The sequence below is a fragment of the Mauremys mutica genome, chromosome 8 (assembly GCF_020497125.1).
Source record: "Mauremys mutica isolate MM-2020 ecotype Southern chromosome 8, ASM2049712v1, whole genome shotgun sequence".
NCBI lineage: Eukaryota > Metazoa > Chordata > Testudines > Geoemydidae > Mauremys > Mauremys mutica.
Genome location: NC_059079.1, coordinates 61282094 through 61300475, shown reverse-complemented (window position 1 = coordinate 61300475; position 18382 = coordinate 61282094). Strand labels below are relative to the sequence as shown.

General features: G+C 39.0%; 1 protein-coding gene across 5 annotated transcripts in view; it reads left to right on the top strand.

The window, feature by feature from the left end:
* Positions 1-18382, top strand: part of RABGAP1L (RAB GTPase activating protein 1 like) — a 541073-nt gene that overhangs the window by 132532 nt on the left and 390159 nt on the right. For all 5 annotated transcript variants that reach the window (XM_045026098.1, XM_045026099.1, XM_045026100.1 and 2 more), the window contains exon 13: positions 5134-5284. In XM_045026098.1, coding sequence (XP_044882033.1) covers positions 5134-5284 — 151 coding nt within the window. The remainder of the gene's footprint in view (positions 1-5133; positions 5285-18382) is intronic.

Below are 18382 nucleotides of genomic sequence, written 5' to 3'. Positions count from 1 at the left end.
CATAGAAAATTTTAGGCCATAATGTGGGGGTTGAAAATTATGAGCATCTGCAAATTGAAGGTTGTAATAGAAACGGTTATGCAAATAACTATAGTGGGTACTGCCTATGCTTGTGAAAATAAACATAAACATGGAATCAAGCTACATGGATAGTGCCAGTATGGATGGAATGTTAATTTTGGGACTTCAGAGCTAAATGAAGAATAGATTAGAACAAAAAAGTGTGTGTGTATTATGGAACTAGCAAAATATGCATGCGCCAAACCAGATTATCCTCATTCCCTTATTATTTGTGACTCTATTCCTTATCTTGCCTCGATTGTTTGTTGCTTTCACCCATTGAATCAAGTCTACTATTAAAATGTAGGATCTTTAGGAGCGGTGGGTATTTTATTTTTCTGTAAAGTACCTAGCACTGTTTGGGTGCTAATATAATGATAGGGTTACAATAATACGGCGGTGGTTGTTTCTGCTAAATTGTCCCACTGCAGAGTTATACCCAACTTTCATTTAAGAATTTAAAATTTTAGAAAAACGTAATTGAAGGAATGGAGTGGAATGGATCTGCTGTGGGATTTAGCTTCCACACTCACTCAATCTTTAAATAAGATCAGATTGGAATGCAAAGCACTTTTCCATCCTCAGTTTTCATATGCAAATTCTCCTGAAAAACACGCAGGGTATGAGTGGTTAGCCTAGGAGGGGAAGGACCTCAGCCAGCTTGAAGAACAGCAGCTGCAGGCCCCTGCCTGCTAGTTTATCTGAGGACTTTCTCTGTGGGGACTTTCTGCTACTATTAACCCAGCAGAGCCCTCTGTGTAGGTGGTGGCAGCAGGAACCATCCTCTACAGCAGTGGTGCTCAACCTTTCCAGACTACTGTACCCCTTTCAGGAGTCTGATTTGTCAAGTTTCAAGTCTCAAGTTTCACCTCACTTAAAAACTACTTACTCACAAATTCAGACGTAAAAATACAAAAGTGTCACAGCATCTTATTACTGAAAAACTGCTGACTTTCTCATTTTTACCATATAATTATTAAATAAATCAATTGGAATATAAATATTGTACTTACATATCAGTATGATACTTGAGCCTGTTTTTCATTTGTGAGCCTTGTCTGAAGCCAGAGCCTCGGGTGGCAGAGCTGAAGCCAAAACCCTGACGCCCAAGGCTGAAGCATCTAACTTAGCTTCGTGGGGTCCCCTGTGGCATGGGGCCCTGGGAAATTGCCCTGCTTGCCACCCTCTAACATCAGTGCCACACTTGTGACCCCTCTAAACCCATCCTGCAACCCCCCTGTGATTCACAACCCCCAGGTTGAGAAACTGATCTAGATGTGTTGAGTACCCGCTGCAAGATCTCTGCATACCACCAGGGTATGTGTACTCCTGGTTGAGAACCACTGCTCTACAGGGCCTTCTACTGGGGTGGTAGAAGAGACCCCTCCACATTGAGACCTTGGTGGGGCTGGGGCATTGCTGGTCTTGTGCTGACCCCACCCAGCATGTTCAGATGTAGAGAGATGGGTTTGGGCATACTGTATATGTATAAATTGGGTATACTGTATAAGCTCTCCCAAAGAGGAGAACGGGTAGGCTGTCCACTGCCCTAGGAGATGATTCTTGGATGGATGGTCTTTGCTATTACCACCACGTCAGATGGGGAGGTTGCTTGGAGATGTGCCTGGAACCCCATATTGCCTTAATCCAGGCTTGCATTAATGAGGGGTAGGAGGAAATGGATTAAACCTAAAACATGCTTGGCCAGATTCAGCTTTAGTGCAACTCCACTGATGTTATGTCAGAGATGAATTTGGCCTGTTCAGTATTTAAACTTTTGAGGAATAGTTTAGTCTTTCCAGGATTTTTTGAAAAGTATAGCATTAAACGGTTGATCAGAAATGTAACAGTTTGAAAATTAAAAATAGATCAAATAAAATAAGCTCCTCCAACGTGCCAAACACTACAGCATATGCTGAAAGAAGATACATGCCTTCGTAAGAAATTAACATTTCCGTTTTGAGTATTAGTGCATTGACTATTTTGGAGATAAAAACTTCTTGCATGTTAATTGCTACCTGTCATTTAATGTTACTGTAAACTAGTGGACTGATATAACAGAAAAATTGTGGAGATGTAATCTGTAACAGAGATTTTTTCCTAAAAGATAATGTATATTCTGTAACTAGAAATCAAAACAAGATAAGCAGGAAAAAAACACAAATGGAAGATAGGGGACTGTCTTGTCATTTATTTAATAAGTCACAATATGTAGGGCATCCTTAGAATGAGGTCTCTTTTTCTGAGCTGAACTTCTGTCATAACCAGCTGAATTCTCAAAAAGATGTGGATAATAGTTTCTGATGTGTACATAGATAATGGCCATACTTAGTAGTCTTTAACCAGAAATATTTATAGCAACTGTAACTTTTTATTGTTCTTCTGTTATTTCCTCCCAGGCCATAATCATATGGTCTTGGCATCTCTGATAATATCCTGTATTTGTTCTTTGACCTATTAAATAACAACTGCTGAAGTGTAGCCAAGATAATAAATGCCTACTTTGTAAGAAATTAAAGATGTGAATCCACCAGCAGCCATGAGAGACCTAGTCCTTTCCAAATGCCAAACTGTGTATGTGATGAAGATAAGCAAAGCTTTGTGTGTGTGTGTGTGTGTGTGTGTGTGTGTGTGTTTAAATAAAAAACGCTGTTTCCACAACCAAACAGATGGCAGAGGGTCATCTGGCAGTAGAGTAAGTAAAAAGCATGCATATTTATTTTCTACAGTAAAATGGACAGCAAGGAATATTAATAGTTTAAACTATTTCCCAGACAGACACTCAGATACCTGAAGAGTTGCTAATTGTAAAGGTACAGAGTTTTGCTTGACTGCATGGTTATTTTATAACATAAACTGAACTATCTAATACTACCAAGAGAAGTGCTATCTGTGCAGTAAAGTTAATGTACTTGAGTATTTATGTAACAGATCCATTATGATCCTGTGCATGCAGTGCTCTAACATGCTTGGAAGTTGGAAATCTATGATGGTGGTAATACATGGAGTACAGTATTCAGCTCTCTTGGCTATCACTGTATATTATTATCTGTGTGCTCTTGCTGCTGGCAGTGAAGAATTGCTTACTGTCTTTCATGTGCATGTGAAAGCTTGCCATCTTAGCTCTTTGTTGGATTTATCTACATGTTAAAAGGCTCAGAATTAAGTAGGCCTTTATGTTTACTTACAAAGAAAAATTGTCTGCTGTGGTTTCTGTAAATTACCTAACAAATAAAAAGCAATTGTAGTTAAATGTGCAGGTGTGGAAAGCACACTCACAAGTACAGCATGTATCTTATGGAATTATTGCTTCAGAACTGATGAACTTCTTCACCCCATTTCAGACTGTTTAAACTTTGTGTATTTTGGGGGCGTAGTTATTTGTTTGGTTTTATACAGTAGGATTCAATTATTTTTTCTTTTGTCCCCTTCTTACCACTTGCCTGGTTGGTGGTTGTTTCACTTCCATTTAAATTAAATTATAAAGTCTATGGGTGACAGGGAGTTTGTTTTCTTACTTGTCTGTACATAGCAATGGCACTATATAAATAATTTACCAAACAAATCTTGAACTACTTTCTCATGGATATGGATATCTCGCTAACTAGTTTATGCTCACTGTGTGTGTAACTTGTGTTTGAGATTCAATTCACACCCACTTATTTGCTCCTGAATAGAAATTTCTTTACTTTGAAGATGCTTAAAATATCTAGCATTTACAATATTTCTGTTGGATAATAGCTTCTCCTCCTATGAGAAATCCATTAGTCACAGGCGACCCACTATAAAACATGATACAAAGTAGGAAAGGGACAGTTATGTCTTTTGTTTGCTTGAGTGGAGTGTTGGATTTTGAATGATCTGTCCTGAACCTAGCCTTTTAATTTTCAACAAAACAGAAAACGTTCATGTTTATGACCAGTCATTGAAAACAAGTTTGTTTTCCAATTGAGTACAAGAAAGGAAAGGCTTCTTTGGAGAATATCTCAAAGTAGTTAAGTTAGAGACAGAAATCTGTCTGTCTTGTTTCTGTTTATTATGGAAAACCATGATGATTATTTGTAACATTGATTAAAAAAAAAGTTTGTTGTTATCATTATGTAATCCTTTTTAAATTCTACTAGGCCCTTTCCCTCAATTTTTGAAGTGAGTTCCACAGATTAATTATGTGTTAATTTTAAAAAAACATATGTCCCAGCCATGCATGAATCTTTTCCATCTTCTATGAAGGGAGTGGGACTAGATGAAGAAGCAGAGGACAAGAAGTCTAATAGAGAAGTGCTAAATTATTTTAAAAATTCCTATTTTTAATTAATTTTAACTCATTAGTTAATGGATTTACTTGTAAATTCTTAGGAAAATTAATTCAGTACTCAGAGGAAGTGCTGTAATTTGGTGGAAATACTGTATATTCTATTTCTACATAACAAAGAGGTTGAATCCCTGCTTTACAAGCAAAACTCAACTCAGCTTTAACTATGGAGCTGTAACTAGTGCCTCCATAACAATAGTATTAAAATATACTCAATGCCTCTTTTTATAAAACCCAATGTATTTTATTTGCTTTTTTTAAACTGCAACTGTGCATTGAGCAGATGTTTTAAATGAACTTCCATAATGACTATGCCTTTTTCTTTAATAGTTAATTTTTAGCTCACCTATGTGTATGAATAGTCAAATTGTTCTGTGTACTGCAAATTGTTGCACTTGCCAGCAATGAATTTCATTTATCAATGTGTTCTCCATTGACTAGCTTTGTTCCTTCAGTTCATACATTTCTAGTCTTGATTAAACCTCTCTAATTTTGACCTTTTGGGTAATGAGCACATTTTGATTTTGGGTATTCAGCAAATTTTGTCACCGATCCCGATATAAATTCTTGTGGCAGTTTTGCTAGTAACCTGAGAAGTACTTGCAAATATGAGCAATGAAACAAATATTTATGGTTTGAATTAGTAGTGACTGTACTTTTTGGAACAACACACATACTCAGAAAACTTTCCATGTATTTCTCATACTGGATGTTTTTGTCTCCTCATATAGGAGAGGTAAACACTTAATTTGTTTTCTCAGGCACAATAACCTTGCTGTGCGGCCAAAAGGACTGTCTACACTGGTGAAGAGTGGTGTTCCAGAGGCACTAAGAGCAGAGATTTGGCAGTTGCTAGCAGGATGCCATGACAACCAGGCCATGTTGGACAAATACAGGATTCTCATCACAAAGGTAAAAATTATGTATGCTTTTGTTTTCTAGAATAAACTATATAGAACCTCAGTTTTGTGTGGCTGCAAAGTGACAAGTGTGCAGAACTGTTTATAAAAAAAAAAGGTAATTGAAATGGTGATGAACACACTTTACCCCCTGCTGTGGGTAGCTGCTGGATGGCATTAATTAATAATAGAAACCAATGACCTATATCCATAGTAATGCTTGACATTTAACTTTGTTTGCCTTGATAACAACCACTCCATCGCCTTGTTTTTAAAGTGTTGGGTCTTATTTAAGATTTATTGTTTGTTAGCATCAGCCTCCAATTGATGTGTATTTTAATTTTTGCTCTTTATTGAAAGAATATGATCTTGGCAAAGGCTTTTTTATATAAGAATATTAAAAAGTATATTTAAGTATGAAGAGACTTGGCTCCTCTTCTCATCACATGGTTTCCAGTGCATAGCATCATTAGTAATCTGGAGCAGTGGTTCTGCAAACTTTTCATTCTATGGACAGGAATATCCTCTCATGTATCACCTCCCCTCACCACATCCCAATGCCTCTGCTGCTTGGGTGTCCTAATAGTTTTTGCAGATTATCAGGAAAGGCTTCCCAGACTACTGATGAACATGGACCACAGTTTGAGCATCATTAGCGTAAAGTTACAAAGCTTCTGTGCATTTTCAGACTAGTCATTTTGCTCTATAAGATTTATCTATCTTATGTTTCAAAAACACATATCACTGTTTTATCTGTTTTAAAACAATAGCCACAAAGATGAGTGTGATGGAAGCAAGTAATGACTCCAATTTTACATAGTGCTTGTAAAATGTACTGGATTTATAGCCCCAGAGACTGAAATTTTTTGTCCACAGAAAACATACAGCATAGGCAATGGCAATGTAAACTTCCTCCCACTATGACTCAATCCTGACTACTATACTAGTAGTAATTAGTAGCATATTTAGGGTGCCATCATTTTAGTATCTGGTGCCCTCACAAGTCTTATGTAGAGACATTAGAGAGATGGAACTCTGTCTTATCGTGTTGCTGCTTGTACCTTTTAATCTGACCAGTCAGCTAGGATTTTAAGGTGAGAAAGTTGCTTCTGGAATTGAGAGAAGAGTTTGGTCTTCATGGCCTATTTAGCCTTGCTAGCAGGAAAGTCAGTTGATAATGTTTTTTGTGATTTGGACAGAGTTTTCTCTGGGAGCCATTTTGAGACCACCATTTTGTTGTGTGCTGCATCAAATCCATTCACTGTTATTTTTCCCCTCCGTTCTAACAGTGGGAAAGCTGTTTATTGTGGGGTAAAAAAGTTGATTTCTTTTCGATATGACTCTGATCTTCAAACTGTTGCCGCACAAAAATATGTAGCTGCAATTTGGGCTTTTCACGAACTAGTAGAATCTAAGGATTTCTAGGCGGCTTATATTTTTTGAGATTATTAAGGGACAATTGCATCTAACATTTGATATGAAATTTTTGCAAACTCACTTTTGCTGAATGGAAATCTTTTTTTCTCTGAAGGCATGAACTTTGCCCCGTCAACTATGAATATACAAATGCTGGCGACTATATAATTTGGCATATGATGGATAAAATAGTTAGTGAAATGAGATGAAGTGGATTTTTTTTTCCAGTGAAGATGTTGTTTTCACTTTAAATGTTCATCATTCTGCTTATATCTTTCACTGGCCCTCATGCCTGTCCTAGTGAGGTCTTATTCTGTCAGTGAGAACCTAAAAACCTTATGCGACCTGGTAGATATTAACAAAGTCTATACAATTTGTGTTTTAACATCCTGTGTTTCAGATTGTTCTGAGGGGGGCTTGTCATTCAAAGGCTTAAGTTTAAAATTGGCTTTTAGGTAGTCCTATGTGGTGTAACTGTGCCTGGGGTAGATGAATGGGAGGGAGAGAAAAATACAAAGACTTTTCCATTAGTGTTTCAGCAAGTATCACTTGCGTCCATTCTCAATGTGCTGGGGCACAACCTGAGAAGTTAACTTGTACTCATGATTATCTTGGCTGGTAAAGGTGAATGGAGAGAAATACAGCTGTTAGTAGGAATTGTCAATGATGCCTTTTTAGCATCTTTTAAAGAAGCAGTTGTTAGACTTTTGATACCGAGAATCTTAATTACAGTCATGTCTACAATCTTTCTCTTTAAGGGAGGTTTATTGGGTAGGCCGTGGCAAAGCAGCTCAGATAATATCTAGAGTGTCAAGACATCTGGGGACCCTTATTTTAGGCCTTGTTATGGTATGGAGGTTGCATTGTAGGATGATCATCTTCTGGTGACTGAAGATCAAAGGTCTGTGCTCATTCTGTTGGATCCATCATCAGTCTTTGATCACAAGACACTGTTAACATGGAAATTTGTGGACCCTTGCATGGATAGTTGAACCAGCCCCATTCTTTTTTCTCTGACAGGACCAAACATTTTTGGCAGTTGCTTATCTCTGGATGTCAAGGCTGATTCCCCACTCTAGCACTTGGAGTGCAGAAGGTGGGGGCCCACAAGGATTCTAAAAGCAATACTGGTCACTCCAGGCTTGTGTTAAACTCCCAAGGTTACAGCTTTTCTCTGACCTTGGATTGGTAGATGCTGCCACCACCCAAGTACAGAACCCCTTTGAGAGCACTTGTGTAGCACACTTGGGAATTCCTTCCTGTGGGGTACCCTCAAGCCCTTTCACTCCCCCTCTGGGGAAGAGCTGAAGAAAAAATCCAATTATGTTCTAAATAAAGGTAAATTTTATTAATAAGAAAAAGAAAGAAAATACATCTGGGAACTCAGACTATTGCTAGATCTTAAAAGGGCAACTACAAGGATTAAGCATCAAGAATAGCTTTCTTGAGGTCCAGCTTAAAGGTTACAAGCAAAACAAAAGCACCTAGGGTTAGCACAGAGGAATCCACAAGCCATAACAAAATAAAAGGGATAAACCTAATCACGTCTTCCTAGACATTTCCTGATCTACTTACGTATCTGGGGTTTTAAATGAGTAGTTTCTAATGTGATAGACCCAGGCCAGTTGGGAACAGCAGAGTAGTAGAAGGGAGATATACTGGCCACTGGATAAGCAGTTTTCTGTTCCCTGAGAGACCAGAGCAGGGGCTGCTCCAGGCTAATGAGAACACCTGACTCCAATTAATCTGCTAAGAGTCAGGTGAGGCTGTTAAGCACCTGACTCTAATTAAGGGCCCTCTGATGCTAAAAAAGGGCTCACTCCAGTCAGGCCAAAGAGAGTGAGGGAGCCAGAGGAGAGGAAGTGCATGCGAGGAACTGAGAGCAAGAGGCATGCAAGAAGCTGAGAGTGAGTAGGCATACTGCTGGAGGACTGAGAAGTACAAGCATTATTAGTAATCAGGAGGAAGGTCCGGTGGTGAGGACAAAGAAGGTGTTGGGAGGAGGCCATGGGGAAGTAGCCCAGGGAGTTGTAGCTGTCGTGCAACTGTACCCGGAGGCACTCTATAGACAGCTGTAGTGCCCAGGTCTGGAACCTGGAGTAGAGGGCGGGCCTGGGTTTCCCCCCAAACCTCCCAACTCCTGAGCAAACACAGGAGGAATTGACCTGGACTGTGGCTTCTACCAGAGGGGAAGGTCTCTGGGCTGTTTCCCGACCCACAGGGTGAATCTGTGAGGCGAGCAAATCCGCCGATAAGCATAGGACCCACCAAGGTAGAGAAGGAACTTTGTCACACTAGGTATAAATACTGATGATTTTTTCATACCTGGCTTAGCTTCTTACAGCATAACTGTTGTCCTATCCACCTCTCGCCAGGAGAACAACAACAGACCGACAAAAGGGGAGTCTTGTTTCAATTTTAAAAAGTTCTAGCCTTCCCATTGGCTCTTTTGGACAGGTGCCAATTCACTTCCTTTTACCTATGCATAGCAGTGAGACTTTTTAACCCTTTACAGGTAGAGCAATTAGCTCACTGAGAGTACTTTTTTCTAGATGTACTTCGTTAGAAGGTTGACTTTTTCCTTTTGAATGTGGACCGTGCTATACTACTGCATGTCTTTGTCACTTCCAGATTGGATTGCTGCCGTGCAGTCTGCCACATTGTGACTAGCTTTTAAATGGGTGGAAAGGGAGTGGGGTGCATGGAGGTAGCCTTTCTATGTACCTGCACAATGGAACAACCTTTGCACATGCCATTGTGTATCAAGCTTGCATTTTGTTTCTGGATGTGACCTGCTGAATGCTGGCTGCCTTGTAGACTTGTTTGCCTGGATGATACTGCAACACTTAAGGTCTGCTGTGGTAGTTGAGCTAACAGCCTTCATGTTTAAATGGGAGTGGGCTGGTGGCATGGTGTTTCCAGTTAGGGACCCATGACAATAGATCTTGCCCCACTCCTTTAATTTCATAAGGTTTGGATCTTTATTTTACTGGCACATTGCAAAGATTACCTGTTTTCTCATGCTTTTCTTGGGGTTGAGTGGTTGGAGTTTGCATTGAGGGATGTTTGCTTTTACTTTGCTGGACTTTGGGGGGTGGGTTCTTTATGGTCAATGATGACATTTGTTTTGTTTTTTAAATCTGTATGTGCATGAAGAACTTGGGACTTTTATTACAAATTGAAATAAATCTCTGATGCCCAGCTGGCTTGGGCAATGTTGTACAATAAATCCAGGTCTGACTCTTCTGTTCACCACAGCGTATTTTTAAATTGCTAGGTTGAATGTCACTTCACCCTGTATGTTAAGGTCATTTTGCCTTACGTATACCTTCTAATATTGTATGTAGTTTATTTCTCTGCATGTAATTATTGCTCATATAATACTTTTTCTGTTTTCCATTAATAGGGTGACCAGATGTCCCAATTTTAGAGAGAGTTCCGATATTTGGGGCTTTTTCTACATAGGCTCCTATTACCCTCCACCCCCTGTCCTGATTTTTCACACTTGCAATCTGGTCAACCTATCCATGAAAATCTCTTTAAGCTGTTACAAAACCTAGGAACATAGGAATTGCTATAGTGAACCAGATAAAAGGTCCATCTGTTCTTGTATCTTGTCTCTAGTGATGGCTGATATCAGATATCCTCTTAATGGACAATTATGGAATAATCTGCAATAGGGAAAGTTTCTCCCTAAACACTGTCAGTTCATGGTTGATTTATATATTGAAGAATTTTCTTTGGCATTTAAAAAAAAATGTTAATTTAATCTTGGATCATAAAACACAGTATTTTATCGATATATATGTGTCTGTTCCTCTCCTGAATCCTAAGGTCTTTGCTACAATAATTTTTTTATAATAAATTCCATAGATTTTTCTGTTTCAAAATTTAAATTCTCTGTCTTAATTTCGCCCTTGTATCATGAAAAGAGGGTAAACAGGAATGCTCACCTTATTTTTTTTTCTGTACCCTTCAGTGCCTCTATTGCCTCTTCTCTAATTTATTTCCTTTCTGAACTAGTCATCATCTTTTTAGCCTTTCATTGATGGGAGGTCCCTACATTCTCCGATTTTCATTGTTCTTCACTTGACTTTTCCTATTTGTGAATATTTGCATACCCTGTATAAGTATTCATTGTTTAGGCTAATTTCTGGAAACTCAATGTCTTATTAGGTTTCTTGACCTCTTGGTAGCATAGTCTCTAAAAGTAGGAATCTTTACAGTAGATTTTGGATGCAAACTAGTAAATCAATTATCTTTAATTGAATGTTTGCAAATATGGATTTAGGGACCTAACTTGAGGCACAAGGTAGGAAAACTTAGGCTTTAGTCCCTAAGCAAGAATGGGGAACTCACACTTGGAGTCTCTAATACTGAATGTATAATATCTAGCCATCATTGCTTGTGACTATCTCAAGTAGAGAAGGGAGTTATGTTAGTGTCTGGAGGCTTTGAAAATACTCCACTACTGACATGACATAACCCACAGTGAGGATCTATCTGCTTGGCTTTATGGAAAATTACTGCTTGTAGGCAGACTGCAGGAAATATATCATATATGGACCCTAAGATGAATTAAATTATGGCAGTTACTAAAAATAAATTTTATTCTAATTTGGAATTCTAATTATGTACAAACTTTTTGAAAATGTCATACATTTGACAAACAGTAATGCAAAAATACTTCTAATCATCTAACCATGTATTGTCAAGTAACTTCATAATTAATGTTCCCACATTTCAGCGTACAGTTCAGTGACAACATAAAATGGTTATTTTATTTTCATTTTTAACTCTGCAACCATATCAAAATAGCATTTTAAATACAAAGTTGAAATCTACCATTTTGTTTTCCTTTTTTTGAGAGTGCTAGAGTCTATGTTTTGGGTGGGGTTGGGGTTTTTTAAACTCAACACGGGAAAGAAAGATGTTTCCCCTTATTAGAAAGATGATTTATGTCCAAGAGACATGTCTGCTGTTCTTGACACAACACTGAGAGAAGCAACCTGCAGAAGCAGGAAAGCCAAATGGAGCCACCTGCTGTGATGCACAAATGGCATGGAAGGTAGGGAAACTGAAGCAGGAAAGCATTTCTGATGAGAGAGAAAAGGAATGGGTGGTAGTGTCAGGCTGTCTGGAGTGGCTCACAAATGTGGGTGCCAACTTAGGGCAGACTGTTACAAACCAGGGCACAAACCCCAAACTAGTTGTGTGTTCTGTAATTAGATTTCATCATCCAAGTATGTACTCTTCAAGCACTGTAAGCCTCAACATAGAGTCACAAACAGTCCCCTTGGGTACTCCAGTCTGTCTTGCCACCCAGGTAAGCCTGCGTTTGTGATAGATGGTCCCTTACACCAAAAATCACAACAATATTCAGGTTACTCCCAGTCTGAAAGGACCAGTCATTTACCCCAGGTCAATTGTAACCTTAGCTCTCTCACCAAAGACAACACTTGGCACATAGGTATAAATCACATTTTAAAGTTTATAAGGTTTTGTTTATGGTTCATAAGCCCTGTCCTGCCCATGATGTCCTATCCATAAATCAATTTGCAAATCTTTTAAATGAAAGACACTGTATAAATGTAAATTATTATTTAAAGAGGCAAAAATGGCCTATCACTTAGAAATAATAAAGGCATCTCACTGCAGAGGACTTGCTGGACTTGAAAATGAACAAAATCTTTCCTATCCTAGGTGCATCTCATTAATGTTTCACGTTCCCTTAAATTTTGTGGCTTGATTTTTAAGAAAAAAACAAACTTATAATAGAACAAGGGAAACTATTATTAGTGTTGCCAGAATTGAATCAGCTAGAGAATTATTGTTCTTTAAAGTTCTCTGTGATTACTTAATGGGATGCTGTCAGTTTAAAATCACATTTCTCTGTTTGCTAAGGTGCTAGATAAAATATTAAATATGTTTCCTAACTGCATACACAGGAACAAATGATCAAGGACAGGCAATTAGCAGACAATATTGAAAGAGAATTGAAAGTGATTTATTTAGTATGCTGAGAAAAAGAACAAAATTGTCATTATAGAATGTGTTTGGGGTTATATGGGGTGATATATTTGGATGTGAATGCAATACAAATATCCTTAAATGGACTGAGATTTGTATGAAGAACCTCAGGCAAGAGTTAATGGCTGTATTTCTGGAAGAACTGACTTGTATCGGGGAACCACACAAGTCTGTCCATGATTGTCATTATTATTGGCTATGGGAATAGAAGCGTTTGCCCAGAAAATTAGATATAATCAACTAATTAAAGGAATAGAAGTGGGGAAAAAATCAGCCAAAAATTAGCTCTGTTTGCTCACTGTGTAATGCATGTATCTGGGCCAAGAACGTAATTGCAGGCCATTCAATTGGAGAGTGACTTTTCTGGAGATTCTTCTGGGTCTCAAAGTATGGGAAGTTTGATTCTGGGATTAAATTACAAAATCAGGAGAACAAATCTCTTTAAAAAACATAAATTTTTACCAGCTGTAGAAAGCCCAGCTTTTAACCCAAATTATGTTGGGTTTTTGTGAAAGGGTTAGGAGGGACTTTGTGGAAGATGGGCAAAATTAGGTGAATGAATCAGCTGCTTAGGGCTGAAATCTTCATGTCTTACAATGAGGTCAAAACAATGTATAAAATGCCCCTCTCAACTTTTGTTAGTATATGCTATGCAACACTGTTAACAATTTAGGCAGAGCTACAAAGATTAATAGACCTCTCACAGTCTGAGGCTTTGGCTACACTTGCATTTCAAAGTGCTGCCGCGGCAGCGCTTTGAAGCGCTAAGTGTAGTCAAAGCGCCAGCGCTGGGAGAAAACTCTCCCAGCGCTGTCCGTACTTCACCTCCCTGTGGGGAATAACGGACAGCGCTGGGAGCGCGGCTCCCAGCGCTGGGGCTTTGACTACACTGGCGCTTTGTAGCGCCGCAATTTGCAGCGCTGCAGAGGGTGTGTTTTCACACCCTGCTGCAGCGCTGCAAATTTGTAAGTGTAGCCAAGCCCTGAGACAATAGTTTCCAAACAGGGGGATAATAAGGGATTAACTTGTAATATATACAATGTTTATGAGAAGACAGAATAAAGATACAAAAGAGAAATTTTACATGAAGAAAGGGAAATTACAAATACTGTATGGAAAAGGGAAATTACTTTGAAATTTTCAGTGGTGTCTGAAGATAGATTAGAGCAGAGGTGGCCCGTGGGACCCTTCTGCCTGGCCCCTGAGCTCCTGGCCCAGGAAGCTAGCCCCCCGACCCCACCCCTGCTGTCCCTCCTCCCCCACAGCCTCAGCTCACTGCACCACCGGTGCAATGCTCTGGGCTGCGAGCTCCTGGGGTAGCGCAGCTGCAGAGCCGCAGCCTGATGCGGTGGTGCGGCTTTAGTGCCGCTAGCCACCTGTGCTGCAGGCAGCGCGGTAAGGGGGTACGGAGCGGGGGGGGGGTTGGATAGAGGGCAGGGGAGTTTGGAGGTGGTGGTCAGGGGCAGAGGTGTGGATAGAGGTCGGGGCAGTCAGAGGGTGGGGAACAGGGGTTGAATGGGGTCAGGAGTCCTGGGGGGAGCAGTCAGGAAGGAGAGGGGCATTGGATGGGGCGATGCAGTGCGGACAGGGGCATGGGTTCTTGGGGCAGTCAGGGGACAGGGAGAAGAGGGTTGGATGGGGCAGGGGTCCCGGGGGGCTGTCAGGGAACAGGGGGGGTTGAATGGGGCAGGAGTCCTGCAGGGGGGAGGCTGTCGGGGGGTGAGAAGCAGCAGAGGGTTGGATGGGGACGGGGGCCAGCCCACGCCTGGCTGTTTGGGAGGCACAGCTTCCCCTAACCAGCCCTCCATAGAATTTTGGAAACCTGATGTGGCCCTCAAGCCAAAATGTTTGCCCACCCCTGGCTTAGAGCATGGTTTCAAAGCAGGAACAAACAGATACTGGAGGGAATATAAAGAAAGATGAAGTTTTCTTACCTTTTTCTAGGATGGGCAAGTCCCTTTATCAGTAGTCTCTGGTCCAAAATTAAAGAACAAATAGAACTAATAAGTAGATTTTTGTGTTCCAAACCACCCAGGGTAAATCAGGGTAAGAATTTTCCGATTTTGTCATCTTTCCTCATATTCTGGTCAACCTTGGGGTTTTTAAAAGTGCTTAGTTTGAGCTCCTCTTCTAGAGGATTGCATGCTTCCACAGAGCTGAACATATGTTATGCTAACAGAATTTTAATACAGCTATTTCTATGCATTTTCCTGTTAATTCTGTGCACAAGTTGAGTATAAAAGCTGGAAGTAAAAGATCAGCCTTCAGATAACTCATGTAAACCTGTTAAAAACATGTGCAAGCATTTATTTTTTCAACATTTCAAATTCTAATAACGATATTTGTACAGAGGGAAAAACTTTGCTACATATTTAATATACTTTGCTTTTAATACACCTAGTTAATCTTCATTTTTCTGAGTTAACTAATGCAGCTGCAAGATAGAAGGTGAAGGAAATTGGAAGTGAGCCAAAGTTTATATAAATGTGAGTAAATCCGGTATACTTTGAAGTCCTTTGAAAGCTTTGTAATTTCTGTTTCTATTAGGAAGCCCCCATCTTAATTTCTGACTGCAAAAGTAGGCTTGAAATGTTCACTTGTAGATTTGAGGATTATTTCTAACATGGAAAGACGCCGTTGATTTGGATAGAAAATAGATGAACTTGTTATTTCTAGCAGCAACAGAGGATATTAAGTTTGAACCAAGAGGGAGAAGCATCTTTTATCCCAATGCACAATGCAGGCTTACATTGTTAAATGTTCTGGGACTAATTAAAGAATAAAGGACTCTAATTAAAAAGGGGATTGCACACCAGCTGCCCATGCAGGCTGTTTTAAAGAAAGAAACTAGAAAAAAATATTTGCATAGCAACTTTCTGGCAAATTTATCCTGTACGGGACATTTCATTTGTTTGTCCTCACTGAGGGTGGGATAGTTTATGCTTCCATTTAGAGTATAGCACCTACTGTTCCTCCTGTCGAATGTCGTGTGAAGCATCACTTGCCATTAAATTTGCTGCTTAGTGGTCTACCTCCAATATTAACCTATATGAGAGCACCAGTGGTAGGCAAGATTTTGTTAATTTTCAAGTCCAGCAACTTCTCGATAACGGTGTTTTGCAGTGAGCTGCTATTATTATTTCTAAATAGACTACTTTCTCTTCTTCTAATAAGACACGTATTTACCGCAAAGACCCTTACAAACTGATTTATGGCTAGGGGATGTGGGTTAATAACTTTACTTTTGTGAAAATTTGTCTTGGGATCTTTGGAGACCACAACTTGTCCAAACTATGGTTTCAAACCTGCTTAGGAAAAAAAACACATCCAGCTGCACATTGTTTCCTGACACTGTTTTAGAGTGGGAAATTTGCTTAATACTAACGCTGTGGAAAGCTCTTACCTACTGAATTTTTCTTCCAGTGTCTGGCTTGTTCCTTGGCTGTGTTCTGTTTAAATATTGAGTAGGCATGACCTCCTTACCTGCTTAGAGATAAGATCACCACCCAGGGTGGTGTGACTGCAGGCTCATATAAATCTTCTGTAATTGATAATATATAAGGTAATTTTCTGCAGTTTGCTAAGAAAAAAAGAGAAAAATATCCAATGATTTAAAGACAGTTAAGATTTTATCCTTCTTATTAAAAAGTGAAAATGACGTATAAATAATTCTTTGTAATCATATAACACTTGGTCTATGTTGGATATGAGTTTCTTAATGATTGGTTTGGGTATTAGGTGAAATACTTCTTGCGGGAGCATACCTTCGTGTATTAGTATCATTGTGTGGTGTACTATGAGCTTGTTGCCCAGTTTTATTTTTGTTTAATTTCAGTTTGTTCAATATCCATAGCAGATTCTGCTGCTTTAATTTTATCTACTTTTTCCTAGGAGGCAAAGGATAAGGTGGTTCTCTCCACACTCTTAGATTGTTCATGCCATGTTTTGTGAATCCCCACTTTTATAAGTATCATACATTTTGCTCTTCATGGAGGAAGGAAGACTGACAGGACAGCATGTCATTTTGTGGTGTAAATTAATAATATTCTGAGTGTTATAAGTGCTGAAAGTTAGGAGATAGAAAGGTCTCATGTTTTACAAATGTTTCTAGTAGCTTTTTTATTTATTTCTGTAGTGCTACATTTCTTCAGCTTTGAAGATTTTGGGCTATTATGCCATATGAACTGAAAACATTTACTACAAATAATTAGTAAATGTTGAGGCATATTATTGTACTTGGAAAGCCAACCCATTCCTGTTTCCCTCAGTATAACCTTTGTTGTTGGAATGAAGTAACTCATAAAAATATATTTTATTATGTTTTAGTAAAGTAATTAAACCCAAATTTTCAATGAATTGTGTACACATTTTTGTGCATATTTGAGTTGGTGTATGAAGCTGATTAGTGCCCACAACCCCAGCTTATATGGCACACACGAAAAATGCACATATACCTGTTTGAAAATGTGTTCTCTAATCTGTTGAACCTATTGAGATGGTATTTGCATAGTGCACAGTGCCAAAAACTTTAGTGCTAAACAAATAAATAATAACGGTTTATTGTACACTGTGCAATAAGTGGTTTGAGCATTGGCCTGCTAAACCCAGGGTAGTGAGTTCAATCCTTCAGGGGGCCACTTAGGGATCTGGGGCAAAAATCAGTACTTGGTCCTGCTAGTGAAGGCAGGGGGCTGGACTCGATGACCTTTCAAGGTCCCTTCCAGTTCTATGAGATAGATATATCTCCATAAATGAATATCCAATTAAGGAATACAATTGTTAAATACAGTGAGGAACTTGGATATCAGATTTGAATGAAATTTAATGAAAATAATGAACAGGAGTTATGACAAAAGATCATACTTAAAATCGGTGATGTGTATTTGTTAAAACACTTTACCTAAAATACACTTACTAGTTTTATTCAGCTTTAAAGACTTTCTTAACGCTTAGAGCTTGATCATGTGACTTGTTCTTGCCCTCAACTTCCATTGACTTCACTGAGAATTGAGGGTGCTTGGTACCTTGGAGAAGAGATGCAGTATATTGCAAGATCAGGTACTTCACTATTGTGGAGTTTCTAATATGATTACCTTTTTTGATTAGTAATTGTAACTGTTTATATGCTGCTGCCTTTTGTTTTGTCTGCTTGAACATAGACAATGGCAGAAAAATTCTGACAAATCAACAGCAAACCTAGGTTATAAAATTTGATGAAGCATTAGTCTCTCGTCTTTCCTTCAACTAAGGTGACCAGATATCCCGATTTTATAAGGACAGTCCTGGTAATTGAGCCTTTGTTTTATATAGGCACCTTCTCCCACCCCGTCCCAAGTTTTCACAATTGCTATCTGGTTGTGCTACCTCCATCCCAAACATTACTGTTGGTTTGAATATCCAGGTCTCATGTATTGGACAGACTTACCTGTGAGGCATATTTTGTATAAAAACAATAGGAGAAACTTGTAACTACAAATAACAGGCCAGGTTCAGTGATTTGCACCAGCTGATAATCTGACCCATAATTCTTGATTTATCTGTGAGCAGGGAAGTGCTTAGAAAACTGTCAGATTTTAGGGTCTTAATGCATAGCTTTCCCACTTAAGTATTTAAAGTTATAATACTACATAATAAACTGAAATACTGAAGTAAATAGTTGTCATTT